The 19,610-nt window shown below is 47.8% G+C and overlaps 1 protein-coding gene across 1 annotated transcript in view; it reads left to right on the forward strand.

Moving 5' to 3' along the window:
- LOC308139131 (protein turtle homolog B-like) overlaps positions 1 to 19,610 on the forward strand; it is a gene marked incomplete at both ends in the record, with an annotated part of 219,201 nt that overhangs the window by 94,271 nt on the left and 105,320 nt on the right. The window contains 2 exons of the mRNA XM_080508476.1: positions 6,659 to 6,810; positions 19,360 to 19,477. Of these exons, the coding sequence (XP_080364602.1) occupies positions 6,659 to 6,810; positions 19,360 to 19,477 (270 nt within the window). The remainder of the gene's footprint in view (positions 1 to 6,658; positions 6,811 to 19,359; positions 19,478 to 19,610) is intronic.

A 19,610-nucleotide genomic window follows, 5' to 3' on the forward strand; every position in this document is an offset into this window, starting at 1 on the left:
TGTGAGGATTGCATTTTTGGACTTCTCCAGCGCATTCAACACCATCCAGCCTCTGCTCCTCAGGGACAAACTGACAGAGATGGGAGTGACGTGGATTACAGACTACCTGACTGGCAGACCTCAGTACGTTCGACTGGGGGACTGCAGGTCCGACACTGTGATCAGCAACACTGGAGCACCACAGGGAACTGTACTCTCTCCGGTCCTGTTCACCCTGTACACCACGGACTTCCAATATAACTCTGACCTCTGCCATGTGCAGAAGTTGGCGGACGACACGGCCATAGTGGGTTGTATCAAGGGTGGACAGGAGGATGAGTACAGAGAGCTGATCCAGGACTTCATCACATGGTGCGACTCCAACCACCTGCTCCTCAACACCACCAAGACCAAGGAGATGGTGGTGGACTTTAGGAGAACCAGGCCGCACCCGGAGCCTGTTGGGATTAAGGGGGACTGGGTGGAGGTGGTTCACACCTACAAATACCTGGGAGTGCTGCTGGACGACAAACTGGACTGGACCGCCAACACAGACACTCTGTACAGGAAAGGACAAAGCCGTCTGTACTTCCTCAGAAGGCTGGCGTCCTTCAATGTCTGCAAGAAGCTGCTACAGATCTTCTACCAGTCTGTGGTAGTGAGCGTCCTCCTGTACGCAGTGGTGTGCTGGGGGGGCAGCCTCAAGAAGAAGGATGCTGGGGGGGGGGGCAGCCTCAAGAAGAAGGATGCTGGGGGGGCAGCCTCAAGAAGAAGGATGCTGGGGGGGCAGCCTCAAGAAGAAGGATTCTGGGGGGGGGCAGCCTCAAGAAGAAGGATTCTGGGGGGGGGGGGGGGCAGCCTCAAGAAGAAGGATGCCGGGGGGGCAGCCTCAAGAAGAAGGATGCTGGGGGGGCAGCCTCAAGAAGAAGGATGCTGGGGGGGGGGGCAGCCTCAAGAAGAAGGATGCCGCACGCCTGGACAAACTGGGGAGGAAGGCGGGCTCTGTGGTTGGCTCAGAGCTGGACAGCCTGACATCTGGCAGAGCGACGGACACTGAACAGACTCCTGTCCATAATAGACAATCCACAGCATCCACTCCACAACACCATCTCCAGGCAGAGGAGCAGCTTCAGTGACAGACTGCTGTCACAGTCCTGTTCCACTGACAGACTGAGGAGATCCTTCCTCCCCCACGCCATCAGACTCTTCAACACCTCTCGGGGGAGGCCTTAGCGGACACAAAGCCCTGGACTTACTACACACACACCACGCACCTTGAGACACACACACACACACACACACACACACAGACACAGACACACACACACACACACACACACACACACACACACACACACACACACACACACACACACAGACACAGACACAGACACACACACACACACACACACACACACACACACACACACACACACACACACAGACACAGACACACACACACACACACACACACACACACAGACACAGACACACACACACACTACTTATCTTAATTATTGTTTATTGCTTAATTATTTGCTTAATTATTGTTTATACTGAAGGTATATTCTTCTACTTTACCTATTGCTTTTTTTTTTTTAAATGCCCCCGCCTTTCCATATTGCTGCTGCTGGAACTGTGAATTTCTCTTGGAGATCATTAAAGTATTTATCTATCTATCTATCTATCTATCTACTCACTGTAATTTACAATACGTTTTACATCAGTTTATCTTGTTATAATGTGTTGTATGTGTTATCTAAATAATATAAAAACAAGTAGATTATTTTCGTAACATTACAGTTGTGAGGGGGTTGGGTGTGCATTGTATGTTTCCTGTAATGTTAACGGGGGTGTGTGTTGCTTTTTAGATTTATGTATTTATTGAAACGATTACTCCTTGACATGAACCATCTTGTTTTCAAGGGTGTCCTTGGTAGTACTCAAACCAAAAGAGATGCACAAGACAGAAGCAGCTGTATATGCCTTATACTATTAGAATATAAACAATACAACAGAGGCAAACATTACAATGTGTTACATACATCACACACAAACACACTAATTATACACACAAAGACACAGGGCTCTCAAAGATACCGGTGTTATTTGGGGGAGGATTGTCTATGCCTTTATTTGTTAAACCTTAAAGGGAATTTTGTTTATTGTGATTTTTGTTTTTGCAGAGAGGGCAACCTGCAATATATTGCCAGCTCAACCCTTACGTTCCCATTTTGAGACTCTGGTTGAATGTAGAGCGGGAACTGAAACAAGAGTTTTGTCTATCTCGAAGGGCTATGAATAATCTGCAGGGACTGCTGCTAAGAGACCAGGACCATGGCTGGGGATACCAACTGGAAGTCCTGATATATACATACTGGTTGGCTCATGGATTGTCCTACTGCGTTGTTGCATGTGTCTTCAATATCCCCAAAGCAACAGTTCACAGGGTGGTGCACAAGGTTGCGAATTACATTTGCAGAAATTTAGCACGTGCTATCAGCTTCCCTAAACCAGAGGAACTAGATGAAATAGGACAGGGATTTGCAAGACTCAGGAAGTCCTATATTTAGCTGTGTTGCCGGTGCAATCGATGGCTCCCATATTCGCATAAAGCCCCCACAACAGCATTACATTGACTATTTGAATTGCAAGAGATTCTATTCAATAAATATGATGGCCATCTGTGATGCAAAGGGACGCTTTTTAGATATTTTTGTTGCTTACCCAGCGGGCTTGCCGCGCATTTAACCTCTTTGCTGTCCTCACATACTCGAGGTTTTTGTGGTCTGTCCACACGATGAAGGGTTGGGTAGAGCCCACAAGCCAATGCCGCCATTCCTCGAGGGCCAACTTGATGGCCAGCAGCTCCCTGTCTCCCACACAGTAATTCCTCTCGGCATCTGAAAGGCGACGAGAAAAAAATGCACACGGGTGAAGACATCCATCCGAAACTGACCTCTGGGACCGGACTGCCTCCACTTCTAGATCTGAGGCATCGACCTCCACCACAAACTGCCTCTCGTGGGTCCAGTTGAGCGAGAATGGGGGCCGAGCAGGAGGCTGTCTGGAGGTTCATGAATGCCTTGTCAGCCTCAGGGGTCCATGTGAAGGAACAAACAGTGGAGGTGAGTCTGTGCAATGGGGCTGCAACCATACTGAAGTCTTTTACAAACTTCCTGTAAAAATTGGTGAAGCCAAGGAGGCGCTGTAGTTGTTTGCGGTTTTCTGGAGTGGGCCATGAGGCGACAGCACTGACCTTGGCAGGGTCCATCCGGATGTGTCCTGGGGAAATGATCAGACCGAGGAATGATGTTGAGGGAATGTGAAACTAACATTTTTAACAAATAGATTGTGTTCCAGGAGGCGAGAGAGGACCAGTCTCATATTCTGGATGTGAGTCTCCTGATCTGGGGAAAACACAAGAATATCATCCAGGTACACAAAAACAAAGCAGTTGAGGAAGTCCCTAAGGACGTCATTGATTAAGGCCTGAAAGGTGGCAGGCGCATTACATAGTCCAAAGGGCATAACCAGATACTCATGGTGGCCAGAGGAGGTATTGAAGGCTGTCTTCCATTCATCGCCCTCACGAATGCGAACCAAATGGAAAGCATTTCTTAGGTCCAGTTTGGAAAAAACAGCTGGATTCTTTGAGGAGCTCAAACGCAGTTGTCATAAGTGGCAGAGGATAGCGGTTCCTAGCAGTTATGGCATTGAGGGCTCGATAGTCGATACACGATCTCAAAGACCCGTCCTTCTTCGAAACAAAGAAAAATCCAGCTCCAGTGGCAGAGGGAAGTGGTCTTATAATACCTGCTTCCAGGGAGGCCTTGATGTAGTCGTCCATCGCCTGCTGCTCCGGCTTTGACAGAGAGTAAAGACGGCACCGAGGAATTGGGGCGCCAGGCTGTAGGTCGATGGCGCAGTCATTGGGCCTGTGTGGAGGCAGAGAGGTAGCCCGGCTCTTAGAAAACACCTCCAAGAGATCATGGTAGCAGGCCGGGATCTTCTCGAGGTCCGGGGAGGGCGTGACCGAGCTGGTTGCCGGGTAAACAGTGATGAGCTGGGTGGAGTTCTTAGAGGACAGACAGTTATCTTTGCACTGGGGCCCCCAGCTCCTCACACATCCCGTTACCCAATCAATACTGGGATTGTGCTGTTGAAGCCAGGGGAGGCCCAGGACCACAGGGAATTGGGGGGACTTAAATAGGTGGAAGCTGGTGGACTCTGAATGATCATCGGGAAAGCTAACCTGTACTGGCTGAGAGGTCCGAGTAATCCGGGACAAGAGGCGTCCATCCAGGGCGTGAGCCTCAATGGGCGAGTCGAGGGGGAATGTCTTCAATTGGAGTCTCTCAGCCAGCTGCGAGTGCATGAGGTTTGCGTCAGCCCCGGAGTCCACCAGTACTTCCACCTGTAGGGAGACACCAAGAGTCGAGAGAGTAACAGAGAACACAGGGCGCTGGGAGTCTGTAAGATCTGAGATTGAGTACAGTGACCTAGGCACTGCATTTGAAGACTTGCCTTGTATCGGACAGTTGTGTCTGTGAACTGACGCCGGAGCTTGCAGATCTTTTCTCCTTGAGTCCTGAGTCGCACACCCCCAGTCAGCTGAACGCCGCTCCGTTCGAATCACCATTGCCACCAGCTCATCCAGACTGTCGGGTAGCTCACGGGAGAGCAAAAGAGTCTTCAAACTAGGAGACAGTCCAAACAGAAAGGCATCATACAACGCCTCAGGGTTCCAGCTGCTGTCAGCAGCAACGGTGCGGAAGGAGATGGCGTAATCAGCCACTGACGAGGATCCCTGTTGCATAGTCATGATCCTGTGAGCGATCGCTGAAACAGATCCGGGAGTGCCTTGAGGAAGGCGGCTGTGGTGGTGCATGTAGCTGCCCAGTTAGTCCACTCGGCCGCCACCCACTTCGCTGCTTGTCCACCCGGGTGGGAGATGATGAAGGCCACCTTGGCTCATTCTGTCGGGAAGGCAGCTGACCGGAGCTCGAAATGCAGTTCACACTGGAAACAAACTGCCGTAGCATCTCCGTCTCCCCTGAAAAACATGGTGGAGGAGCCAATGGAACCAGTGACGCTTTCCATGATTGTTATATATATATTAAAATGAATTAGAAATATATATAATATAATATATACAGTATATAAATTATGTATACCCGTACAGCTTACCTTGTATTTTTTTTAAAGTTCTCCCACTTTTTGGATGCCTGCTGTGCAGTCACTTTTCCTGTCAGTCCATTCTCCAACAGAAACTTCCTAGACAAATTATACAAGTGATTAATAACCATACATATATTTATATAAGGTGTAACATACAAAACTACTTACTCCCATTGAGTTTTTGTGCTGTATTTGGTCTTTAGAAATATGTCCTCTTTCACCATTCGAAAGCGGATGAGCTTCCTTGTTTGGTCGGGGGTCCCTGTTTTCAAAACACCCATATTGGAAGAATACAGTGTAATAATAAAAGTTATAAACACGGTCTCTACGAAACAAATACACACGGAAGCTACATACGGCAGACGGCAGCGCTACTGCCGTTCTTACTAGTATAAAACACAACAGGTTTATATAACTAATTAGAAGCGTATATATGTGAAAAACAGGCTTACATTTATGTAAGTCCTTCAGCGCCATGTTGGTGAGTTGCGTGGGAGTTTGAAACTCCTCCTACCCCTCTGTTTAAAGTGTGCATCTGTAAACGCTTCGTTTCGAGGGCTGAATAGCCCTTCCCCTCACCCCTCCGCCATAGTGAAATGGGACACCCCTTAGACTCTCATGAATGCGCATTTCAAAGGGGTAGGGGTTAGATGAAGGGCTAAGGGGTGGAATTGGGACGCAGCCTTAATGTGTCCATAAAACTTTTCTTTGATGGAAAGTGAAAATAATAGCTGTTTTGCTGTACTTGGTCCAATATGTTGACATCCAGAGCATAAATGCATGAAGATAAGAATTACTGGGGTACCATGATGACTTTGGGTAGATTTTGCAGGCCTAAGGTTACAGCCAGTCAAAGTAGAAAAACATTCCTCATTGACTGCTTTTTCGTTGGTTCTGGTAGACAAATGCCTTGGTGGAAACTTTCATTTATGTTCACTACAAAATCGGGTTTACTTATTGATTTTTTACTGTAGACAGTTGTGTGTGTGGGTTCAATCTAACAGAAGCAATAGTCTTGGCATTAGTAGGTAGCTACAGATTTAGCATTAGCTGGTGGCTACATGTTTAGTATTAGCAGGTGGCTACATGTTTCGTATCAGCAGTAGCTACATGTTTAGCATTAGCACGTGGCTACATGTTTAGTATTAGAAAGTAGCTACATGTTTAGCAATAGCACGCGGCTACAGGTGATGCAGACAGGCCTATGACCTGTTGCTGCTCAATTTTACTTTTCCTATGTTTGTTTTTCTTACTTCTATATATTTAATGATCTTATCTTTGTTTTATCTTTTCCTGTTTGTAGTGCTGTGAAGCAGAACCTTGTGATTCACGTCTGTGAGAGGTGCTATTTAAATAAAATTATATTCTATTCTACGTGTAGTATTGGCTGGTGGCTACATGTTTAGCGTTGAACTGATACAAAGACTTGTATTTCCCTGATCTGTAAATTCTTCTGACGGTTATTTTAAACCAAGTTTAATTTTTGTCTCCACACCAGCCCCCCCCACATTCTCAGACACCCCACCGCAGTACGTGGAGGCCAAGGAGGGGGGGAGCCTGACGTTAACCTGCACGGCCTTCGGACACCCCAAACCCTCTGTGAGCTGGCTGCGAGAGGGCGGCCTGGTGGTCAGCAGTGGCAAGTACAAGGTGTGTAGGTCGTCTCCTCAGGTCTTTGTCACTGACTCACAATGTTTCAACCCCACACTCACCTGGAGGACTTAAAGTAGATCATCTCACCCTCATAACTCTCCAGGAGGACGTACCAGAGAACAAATCACCCCCATGACTCACCTGGAGGACGTAACGGAGAACATCTCACCCTCATGACACACCTGGAGGACATAACGGAGAACATCTCACCCTCATGACACACCTGGAGGACATAACGGAGAACATCTCACCCTCATGACACACATGGGGGATGTAATGGAGAACATCTCACCCCCACACTCACCTGGAAAATGTAAAGGAGATTGCCTCACCCTCATGACTCACCTGGAGAACATAAAGGAGATCATCTCCCCCTCATGACTCACCTGGAGGACGTAAAGGAGAACATCTCACCCTCGTGACTCACCTGGAGGACGTAACAGAGATCATCTTACATTCATGACTCACCTGGAGTGCATAACGGTGAACATCACACCCCCACACTCACTTGGAGGACGTGAAGGAGATCATTTCACTTTCATGGCTCACCTGGAAGATGTAAAGGAGACAATGTCACCCTTGTAGGGATTTCTTACCTCATAAGGAACCAGTTTTGTTGTTTGGCTGTCGATAATGATTAATAATCATCAAAGATAGTTATTAATTATGTTATTGTAACTTATTCTGATCTATATCAGATACCTCGGAGCTCCACCTGTCTTAACAAGACATGATAGCCAATTCAGTTCTATCAGTCTCATAAGATATACTAAACAGTTAATCAGGGATTTTAATTATTAGTTCAATTAATTACAATTACCAGACAATCATTAACAATCATGAACAATAAAGTTTTAAGTATTTTGGACTTCTGTGTATGTGTGTGTGTGTGTGTGTGTGTGTGTGTGTGTGTGTGTGTGTGTGTGTGTGTGTGTGTGTGTGTGTGTGTGTGTGTGTGTGTGTGTGTGTGTGTGTGTGTGTGTGTGTGTGTTTGTTTGGATTGGCTACGTCATACCGAAGCTAGTCTTTAGCATCTGCTTCCTGTTTGTCTCTGCTAAAGGACCATTTCTAGAATGACTTGATGTGAATGAGACTTGTTTTGTAAAACGTCAGGAGTCGTCAGATGGTGTTCAGTTACTGTGTGATGTTGTCTTTGATGTGATATGTGTAGGATTGTGAGTTAACTAGTTAGTAAAGCAAAGATTAGCATGCAGACCCTGTGTCTGTGGCAGAGCTAATGTTGGTTTACAAGTTGATAGCTGCTCCTAATATCATTATCTATAGAACTCAATCACTGTAATAGAATCAACATATCTTCATAAAGTTAAACAGTTCTATCATAGCATCAGGTTTAACTAATCTCAGGTAAAGCCCAGTTGTTGTTAGCACTTCCTTGAAGGAGTTCAGTTGTTGTCCTGCTGGAGGGAAGCTGGTGTCTTCTCCTGTAGTTAGCACCTCCTGCTAACTGTGGTTGCTGGTTCTGCAGGCTGAGGAGAAGAAGATGAAGTTGATGTTTCAGGAGTCCTTCTTTGCAGCTCCTGGTTGTTCCTTTTGTCCAGACTGAGGAGCTGGTCTCTCTGGTCTGTGATGGTTATCCTGCTGGTTGAGGAAAACACAAAGAAGTTCTGGAGGTCCTGGAGAAACTGGTTTGTTTTCCTTGGTTGATGGGAGATCAGACTCTGGGCGCTGGTCTCTGGGTCAGAAGAAGGTCTGACCCTCGTGGTGGGGTCAGCAAAGGAGTTGAGGAGTGAAGACCCCTGGTTGCAGGCCTCTGGTGTTAGCTGTATGCTAATGCTGGGTGAGCTGAGCTGCTGGAATGCAGCTCCTCCCGGGTGTTCACAGTGAGAAGACTCGGGGCAAGAGACTCTGCAAGACTGCTTTTGTAGGCTTTTTGTTGAAAGTTTGTGGATTTGAAGGTGTCAAATCCTGAGAGCTTCAAACAATCAGTGACTGGCTGAGTGCATGGGGGAAGTGTCTTTTGAGCAGAAAGCGGGGTAGGATTTGCATGGGTCTGCTGTGGCAAAAGGTCCCCCCAACTGGGTGTGATGGTCAATCACATTCCTGGGTCCAAATTCATATGTTATGACTGTGTAACATGAGAAATGAAAATTGTCTTTCCTTAGAAATGAACAAACTTTCTGTGGTCTTGTGAGATCCCAACACCCTCATGACTCCCCTGGAAGACGTAAAGGAGATCATCTCACCTTCATCATGACTCACCTGAAAAGGAGATCACCTTACCCTCATGACTCACCTGGAGGACATAACGGAGAACATCTCACCCTCGTGACACACATGGGGGACGTAACGGAGAACATCTCACCCCCACACTCACCTGGAAAATGTAAAGGAGATCATGTCACCCTCATCATGACTCACCTGGAGGACGTAACGGTGAACATCTCACCCCCACACTCACCTGGAGGACATAAAGGAGAACATTTCACCCTCATGCCTCACCTGGAGGATGTAAAGGAGATAATCTTACCATCATGACTCACCTGGAGGATGTAAGGGAGAACATCTCCCCCTCATGACTCACCTGGAGAACGTAACGGAGAATATGTCACCCTCATGACTCACCTGGAGGACGTAAAGGTGATCATCTCACCCTCGTCATGACTCACCTGTAATGGAGATCATTTCACATTCATCATTATTCACCTGGAGGATGTAAAGTAGAACATCTCACCCTCACTATGACTCACCTGGAGGACGTAAAGGAGATCATGTCACCATCATCATGACTCACCTGTAAAGGAGAACATCTCACATCATGACTCACATGTAAAGGAGAACATCTCACCATCATCATGACTCACCTTGAGGACGTAACGGAGATCATCTCACCCCCACACTCACCAGGAGGACATAAAGGAGAACATCTCACCCTCATGCCTCACCTGGAGGATGTAAAGGAGATAATCTCACCATCATGGCTCACCTGGAGGATGAAAGGGAGAACATCTCCCCCTCATGACTCACCTAGAGAACGTAACAGAGAACATGTCACCCTCATGACTCATCTGGAGAACGTAAAGGAGATCATCTCGCCATCCTAGTGACTCACCTGTAACGGAGAACATCTTAGCCTCATCATTATTCACCTGGAGGATGTAAAGTAGAACATCTCACCATCATAATGACTCACCTGTAATGGAGATCATCTCACCCTCATCATTATTCACCTGGAGGACGTAAAGGAGAACATCTCACCCTCATTATGACTCACTTGTAAAGGAGAACTTCTCACCATCATCATGACTCCCCTTGAGGACGTAAAGGAGATCATCTCACCCTCATGACTCACCTGGACGACATAATGGAGAACATCTCACACTCACCTGGAGGATGTAAAGGAGAACAAAACCCCCCCTCATGACTCACCTGGAGAACGTAAAGGAGAACATCTCACCCTCATGACTCACCTGGAGGATGTAAAGGAGAACATCTCACCCTCATGACACACCTGGAGGACATAACGGAGAACATCTCACCCTCATGACACACCTGGAGGACATAACGGAGAACATCTCACCCTCATGACACACATGGGGGATGTAATGGAGAACATCTCACCCCCACACTCACCTGGAAAATGTAAAGGAGATTGCCTCACCCTCATGACTCACCTGGAGAACATAAAGGAGATCATCTCCCCCTCATGACTCACCTGGAGGACGTAAAGGAGAACATCTCACCCTCGTGACTCACCTGGAGGACGTAACAGAGATCATCTTACATTCATGACTCACCTGGAGTGCATAACGGTGAACATCACACCCCCACACTCACTTGGAGGACGTGAAGGAGATCATTTCACTTTCATGGCTCACCTGGAAGATGTAAAGGAGACAATGTCACCCTTGTAGGGATTTCTTACCTCATAAGGAACCAGTTTTGTTGTTTGGCTGTCGATAATGATTAATAATCATCAAAGATAGTTATTAATTATGTTATTGTAACTTATTCTGATCTATAACAGATACCTCGGAGCTCCACCTGTCTTAACAAGACATGATAGCCAATTCAGTTCTATCAGTCTCATAAGATATACTAAACAGTTAATCAGGGATTTTAATTATTAGTTCAATTAATTACAATTACCAGACAATCATTAACAATCATGAACAATAAAGTTTTAAGTATTTTGGACTTCTGTGTATGTGTGTGTGTGTGTGTGTGTGTGTGTGTGTGTGTGTGTGTGTGTGTGTGTGTGTGTGTGTGTGTGTTGTTTGGATTGGCTACGTCATACCGAAGCTAGTCTTTAGCATCTGCTTCCTGTTTGTCTCTGCTAAAGGACCATTTCTAGAATGACTTGATGTGAATGAGACTTGTTTTGTAAAACGTCAGGAGTCGTCAGATGGTGTTCAGTTACTGTGTGATGTTGTCTTTGATGTGATATGTGTAGGATTGTGAGTTAACTAGTTAGTAAAGCAAAGATTAGCATGCAGACCCTGTGTCTGTGGCAGAGCTAACGTTGGTTTACAAGTTGATAGCTGCTCCTAATATCATTATCTATAGAACTCAATCACTGTAACAGAATCAACACATCTTCATAAAGTTAAACAGTTCTATCATAGCATCAGGTTTAACTAATCTCAGGTAAAGCCCAGTTGTTGTTAGCACTTCCTTGAAGGAGTTCAGTTGTTGTCCTGCTGGAGGGAAGCTGGTGTCTTCTCCTGTAGTTAGCACCTCCTGCTAACTGTGGTTGCTGGTTCTGCAGGCTGAGGAGAAGAAGATGAAGTTGATGTTTCAGGAGTCCTTCTTTGCAGCTCCTGGTTGTTCCTTTTGTCCAGACTGAGGAGCTGGTCTCTCTGGTCTGTGATGGTTATCCTGCTGGTTGAGGAAAACACAAAGAAGTTCTGGAGGTCCTGGAGAAACTGGTTTGTTTTCCTTGGTTGATGGGAGATCAGACTCTGGGCGCTGGTCTCTGGGTCAGAAGAAGGTCTGACCCTCGTGGTGGGGTCAGCAAAGGAGTTGAGGAGTGAAGACCCCTGGTTGCAGGCCTCTGGTGTTAGCTGTATGCTAATGCTGGGTGAGCTGAGCTGCTGGAATGCAGCTCCTCCCGGGTGTTCACAGTGAGAAGACTCGGGGCAAGAGACTCTGCAAGACTGCTTTTGTAGGCTTTTTGTTGAAAGTTTGTGGATTTGAAGGTGTCAAATCCTGAGAGCTTCAAACAATCAGTGACTGGCTGAGTGCATGGGGGAAGTGTCTTTTGAGCAGAAAGCGGGGTAGGATTTGCATGGGTCTGCTGTGGCAAAAGGTCCCCCCAACTGGGTGTGATGGTCAATCACATTCCTGGGTCCAAATTCATATGTTATGACTGTGTAACATGAGAAATGAAAATTGTCTTTCCTTAGAAATGAACAAACTTTCTGTGGTGTTGTGAGATCCCAACACCCTCATGACTCCCCTGGAAGACGTAAAGGAGATCATCTCACCTTCATCATGACTCACCTGAAAAGGAGATCACCTTACCCTCATGACTCACCTGGAGGACATAACGGAGAACATCTCACCCTCGTGACACACATGGGGGACGTAACGGAGAACATCTCACCCCCACACTCACCTGGAAAATGTAAAGGAGATCATGTCACCCTCATCATGACTCACCTGGAGGACGTAACGGTGAACATCTCACCCCCACACTCACCTGGAGGACATAAAGGAGAACATTTCACCCTCATGCCTCACCTGGAGGATATAAAGGAGATAATCTTACCATCATGACTCACCTGGAGGATGTAAGGGAGAACATCTCCCCCTCATGACTCACCTGGAGAACGTAACGGAGAATATGTCACCCTCATGACTCACCTGGAGGACGTAAAGGTGATCATCTCACCCTCGTCATGACTCACCTGTAATGGAGATCATTTCACATTCATCATTATTCACCTGGAGGATGTAAAGTAGAACATCTCACCCTCACTATGACTCACCTGGAGGACGTAAAGGAGATCATGTCACCATCATCATGACTCACCTGTAAAGGAGAACATCTCACATCATGACTCACATGTAAAGGAGAACATCTCACCATCATCATGACTCACCTTGAGGACGTAACGGAGATCATCTCACCCCCACACTCACCAGGAGGACATAAAGGAGAACATCTCACCCTCATGCCTCACCTGGAGGATGTAAAGGAGATAATCTCACCATCATGGCTCACCTGGAGGATGTAAGGGAGAACATCTCCCCCTCATGAGTCACCTAGAGAACGTAACAGAGAACATGTCACCCTCATGACTCATCTGGAGAACGTAAAGGAGATCATCTCGCCATCCTAGTGACTCACCTGTAACGGAGAACATCTTAGCCTCATCATTATTCACCTGGAGGATGTAAAGTAGAACATCTCACCATCATAATGACTCACCTGTAATGGAGATCATCTCACCCTCATCATTATTCACCTGGAGGACGTAAAGGAGAACATCTCACCCTCATTATGACTCACTTGTAAAGGAGAACTTCTCACCATCATCATGACTCCCCTTGAGGACGTAAAGGAGATCATCTCACCCTCATGACTCACCTGGACGACATAATGGAGAACATCTCACACTCACCTGGAGGATGTAAAGGAGAACAAAACCCCCCCTCATGACTCACCTGGAGAATGTAAAGGAGAACATCTCACCCTCATGACTCACCTGGAGGATGTAAAGGAGAACATCTCACCCTCATGACTCACCTGGAGGACGTAAAGGAGAACATCTCACCCTCATGACTCACCTGGAGGACGTAACGGAGATCAACTTACCCTCATGACTCACCTGGAGGACGTAAAGGAGAACATCTCACCCTCGTCATGACTCACCTGTCACGGAGATCATTTCACCCTCATCATTATTCACCTGGAGGATGGAAAGTAGAACATCTCACCCTCATGACTCACCTGGAGAATGTTAAGGAGAACATCTCACCCTCATCATGCGCTCTCTTCTCCCGTGGGTCACTTTACCTCAGTTTGACTCGTAAGACTGTGACGGCAGTGTGCTTCCCGCAACCCTTTTTCTGTTTGTTTATGGCACCGTAGTGACCCGTTAACCCGCTGTGGAGTGAGGGCCCGTTTAGCCTGGTGTTAGTGCCACGCTGCTCGACACTAACACGCGTGTTTGTTGTTTACTTATTCACGCGATCACTTGTATTATTAATACACCTCCTTGGTCAAGCAGCGTGCGCGCCCCCTTCCCCCTGCTTATTTGTGCTTCTGTTTATATATTTTCTGGTTAACAGGATGTTTACTGCAGACTTTGCTGGTGAAGGTAGCGTTTGCGGCCCCTCCCCCAGCTTACGGCGTTGCGGCTTTCACAGAGCCATATATATAAAGCTCTCACCTGACTGTTTTGCTGTGTTAGAGGTGTGTTTCCTCTTCCCTCAGTTTGCACGGTTTGAATATTAATCAGGGAAGCTAAATAGCCTCGTGTGAAGCACAAGCCGCTGGTGCTGTGCGACGGGCGTCTGCTGTGCGGGGGGGGGGGGGGGGGTGGATGCGCTTCCTACCTGTAGCCTGTGGTGTACACGTGAGCTAATTAGCCTTTTCATCATGGAGGGCTCACACTGTTGTGCTACCTGTGGTGCCCTCCTTGAGGCCGGTGATGGCCATGGCCTCTGTCCAGGGTGCCTCGGTCCAGACCACCTTAGAGACGGCTTATCTGACGATCCGTGTATGAATTGCAGCTACATGCCTCGAGCACTGAGGGTGCCTGGATTGGAGCAGGTGGCTCCTGTTGTAGAGCATGTCCCCTCCCTCCCCCCCGGACAGCTGCCGTCTTTCTAACCTAGGCGCTCGAGACGCCGTTGCATGTCTGGCACTGTGACTGACCTCCCCAGGAAGAAGGCAAAAGCTGAGCGGCAGCTTGCCTCGGAAGTGGACTGCTTGCATGCAGAACTGGAGGGGATGAGGTCCCTCCTGCAAGAGCGGCACCCCGCCATGGCCACAGCCGTGACGGGGCCACCGACCCCACCTTTGCCGGTGCTTAGCAGGGAGGATGATGCTCTCCCTCTGGCAGCTTCAACCTCTCACTTCCAGGAGGATGATGGTGATCGGTCCTCCACAGTTCCGGAGCCGGGATACCCATCCTCGGCTCTTGGCCTTGTTCAGTGAGATGGTGGATAGCTTGATGCAGGATTTTCTGTGTATGGCCTTGGAGCGCCTGCAGTTGGAAATTCCCCTGCAAGCTCAGTCAGCTTCCAAGACTGTCTTCTTCTGGCGTGGTCGCCTCTCAACCGCCTTTTCGGTCCCCACATCAGTGGACTACCTGAGGGAGCTGCATGCTTGCTGGAGGAACACGATTGCTCTCTCCTGGCTTTTGTTGGATAGCCATGCACAATGCTGTGGAAGCCGGCTTGGAACAGATGCCCAATGTTGAGCCAGCCATGGCGTCCCTCATTGTGTCGCCGGAGGAAACTCTTCGACCATCTATGAGGTGCCCTCGACCTCAATGTCGAGTAACTAACAACCTCCTTGTGAGGTCCTATAATGCTGGTGCAGGGGCTAGATGTATTGGCAACTCTTTGGCTCACCTTATGTTCACCCTCTCGGCTTCCTTGTAGGAGGGCTGTGTCGGCACTTCTGCCATGAGCTTCTGTGACGCAGCGTTACAATCTTTTGCGCTCATGTCTCGGGAACTTGGACGGGTGATGTCTTTCCTGGTTCACACAGTCCCCCTTGACAGAAGCATCAAGGTGGAACCAGGGGAGCTCTTTGGCTCTGCCGTGGTTGATGCGTTGGATAGGACCATTAAAGCGCTTGGAACGAGACAGCAGCTATCTAGCCGAATAGGATTGTGCCTCCTTCAGTTAGACCTCGGGACCCTTCCACTGTCCCTCATGTCTGCCCTCCACAACACGTTCACTCCAGTAGGGGTTATGGTCCCCAGCGACTTTCACGGAGTCCGACCGGGGACTTTCGCACTCCAGCTCGGCCATCCAGGCAAACCCAAGCTGAGGGTCCCCTCCACCATCCCTCTAGGGCCCCAAGGGGCTAGAGGGCCAGCATTTCTGCCATTCCTGAGGGGAAAACACATACTTTTGCTGTCAGACAACACCTCACCAGTCTCCCACATAAACCACCAAGGCAGGATCAAGTCTGCCCGACTTGCAAGTCTCCCATTGCCTTCTCAGGTGGGCCGCCCCCTGTCTGGTCAGTCTATGGGCAATGTATCTACCGGGGGATCTGAACCAGCTTGCCAATTCCCTCTCCAGTCGACAGCCTCCACCAGAGGTGGTGCGCATGATTTGGAGTCTTTTCAACAGAGCAGGGGTCAATCTGTTTGCCTCGAGGGAATCAACCCACTGCCCCCTTTGGTTTTCCCTGAGAAAAACCACCAGTCCTCTGGGCCAAGATGCGCTGGCGCACCAGAGGGCCTGCTTTACGCCTTTCCACTGCTACCTCTGATTCGACAGACATTTCAGAGAGTTCTCCAGGAGGGCCACATGTTGTTGCTGGTAGCCCCCTTCTGGCCAGCTCGGACATGGTTCCCCTTGCTGCGGAGACTCTATTTCACCGATCCATGCTGTCTCCCCAACAGGAAGGATCTGTTGTCCCAGCAGGGGGGTCAGGTTTGGCATCCCAATCCCCACGCCTTCGCTTATGTGTTTAGCCACTGAAAGGCGCGACTCCCTACTGAGCAAATGTGTGGAACCTGTCAGGCATACCATCCTGAATGCCAGAGCGCAGTGCACTCGGCTCCAGTATGCCAACAGGTGGAAGTTGCTTGTGGAATGGTGCGAAGGCCATGGGGAGGACCCGGTGATTTGCTCTGTACCAAAGGTTCTGGAGTTTCTCCTGCTGTCTCTCCTCGATAAGGGTCGGACTCCGTCCACCTTGAAAGTCTATGTGGCTGCAATATCGGACCGACATGCTAAGGTCGACAATGACACAGTGGGGGGCCACAGCCTTGTGGCTTTGTTTCTCAAGGGGGCTCTGAGACTTCACCTCCCAAGGGCGCCACAAGCCCCTTCATGGGACCTACACTTGGTGCTGAATAGCTTATGCCAGCCTCCCTTTGTGCCTCTGACCAGGGCGGAGCCACACTGGGGGGCACGAAGACTGTGTTTTTACTCGCCATCGTCTTGGCAAAACATGTCGGCGAGTTGCATGCATTGTCGGTCAGCCCGTTGTATCTGAAGTGGCACCCCGGTGGTACGGGTGTCACATTGTGGCCGAACGCTGCTGGTATCCCTAAGGTGCTGTCCGGTTCAAATTGCAATCAGCCTATACGGCTTGCACAGTGTGATCCCCCATCAGGAGAAGATGGGACCAGATCGAAACCCTTGTGCCCGGTCAGGGCCCTGAAATTTTATGTAGACAGCACTGCAGCCACACGCACATCTGCACAGCTTTTTGTGAGTTATGGGTGTCCCAACAAAGGCTCTGCTCTGTCCAAGCAGCACTTATCTAACTGGATTATAGATACTATTCACCATTCAGGTGTCAGGCTGCCCTATACCATCGGATGTGCATTGTCATTCTACCCGGAGTGTCTCCACGTCTTGGGCTGCCTTTAAGGGAATGCCCATGGGGCAAACATGTGCTGCTGCCTCATGGATGATGCCCTGCACATTTGCCAGGTTCTACAATGTGGATGTTGCTACTCCTCATCCACTGGGTGTGGTCCCTCAATCTTCGGAGGCTTCTCAGTAAGGTTCGTGGCTGGGATTCCTCGTGACTACTCTGGTATGAGTCATTCAGTGCTTTAAGCACTGCCTCTGGCGGTCAGCAGGGATGAAATAGAACGAAAGTTACGAATGTAACTACTGTTCTATGAATCCCAAATGACTGCCAGAGCATCATGTCACTTGGAATCCTTGTGTTCCACAAGAAGATTCTGTAGGAAACGAACCTTGGGGGACACCGGAACTTATTTAATTTCTCCTTTGTGATATCAATAAAGGCTTATCTTATCTTATCTTATCTTATCTTATCTTATTGCCTTTCTTGGGTCACAGGTGACATCGTTGGTATGCATTCTCGAACTGCACATGCGCGAAGGGAACAGTCAGTGCTTTAAACACTGCCTCTGGCAGTCATTCGGCATTCATAGAACTGTAGTTACATTTGTAACTTTCGTTTTAGACTGTCAGAGAAAAACAAAATATGTTTTGTAAAATATGTAAAATATATTTAAGGAAACATCCTCAATGCCCAGCAATGCTGTCCTATCGGTATGACGTAGCCAATCCAAACAAACACACACACACACACACACACACACACACACACACACACACACACACACACACACACACACACACACACACACACACACACACACACACACACACACACACACACACACACACACAGGCGCAGCATCAGGACTAAAGTAGCTGTGGCCTCCACAGTTATGACTATAACAATTATTTCATTATTTCGGGTATATTTCTGAAGCTGCACATGCATGTTGTCCCTCTATTGTCCACAGTGCGCTTCAAACGCCATCTACTGGTTGGGATGGATCTGATCCCAAAAACAAAACACATCAACAATAATGCAAAAAAAATAGAAAATGGAGGGGGTGTTTATTTACTCACAAAACTTAAGTTACTATATATAATAATGCATTGGTTTTGTATAGCGCTTTTCTCGGCACTTAAGGACACTTTACATTGCATTATTGATCCATTCCATACTTGATGGTAGTAAACTACGTACGTAACCACAGCTGCCCTGGGGCAGACTGACGGAAGCGAGGCTGCCAGTTTGCGCCATTGGCCCCTTGGACCAGCACCAATGATTCACTGTCACACTGCATTCACTCGGGCAGTTTGGGGTTTCAGGGTTCAGTGTCTTGCCCAAGGACACTTCGGCATGTGGGCAGGCGCAGATGGGATTTCAACCTGCAACCTTCCGATTGCGAGACAGCCGCTCTACCAACCGAGCCATATATATATATATATATATATATATATATATATATATACACACACACACATATTTATACATATATATATTTGTTTTTTATTTTTCCTCTCTCTTTGTCCACTCCCGGGCTCCATCAAGTTGTACCTCTTCCTTACAGTATTGACTTATGTATATCAAAGTTCAGTCTGCGGTTCATCCTATCCTTCTTTTGTTGAACTGAGAGTTTTTATAGAGAAGTGAGACTGTTTATACAGGACTGGGAGTGTTTATAGAGAACTGAGAGTATTTAAATATGATTTTATTGGTTGTTTAAGCGATAATTTCTTTTGGTGTCAACTGAAATATCTTTATCGATGAATAAAACTCATCACTTTCACAAATTTCTAACTGCTGTACTAATTCAATGATAACTAAAATTATCTGATCATAGTCTCTGGCACTCTGGAGTAAAGAAGAGAAAAAATTTCAAATGAAGTTAAAGCTGATGAACACTTCAAAGTCAAACTGGTTATCCATTAGCATATTCTATAAAATGTTTGATCTCTTCAAAATACACACATTTATTGTGTGTGTGTGTGTGTGTGTGTGTGTGTGTGTGTGTGTGTGTGTGTGTGTGTGTGTGTGTGTGTGTGTGTGTGTGTGTGTGTGTGTCCGTCCAGGTGTCTGATGGGAGTGTGACAGTGCACTCAATCACCCGGGAGGACAGAGGGTCCTACACGTGTCGAGCTGTCAGCCCCCAGGGTGAAGCTGTCCACACCACCAGACTGTTGGTTCAAGGTGAGTCTCCCTGCTGCTCCTCAATGTGTTCACTCTCTCCTGCTGCTCCTCAACGTGTTCACTCTCTCCTGCTGCTCCTCAACGTGTTCACTCCCTCCTGCTGATCCTCAACGTGTTCACTACCTCCTGCTAG

Source organism: Blennius ocellaris, assembly GCF_963422515.1.
Source record: "Blennius ocellaris genome assembly, chromosome: 14".
In the NCBI taxonomy this organism is placed as follows: domain Eukaryota; kingdom Metazoa; phylum Chordata; class Actinopteri; order Blenniiformes; family Blenniidae; genus Blennius; species Blennius ocellaris.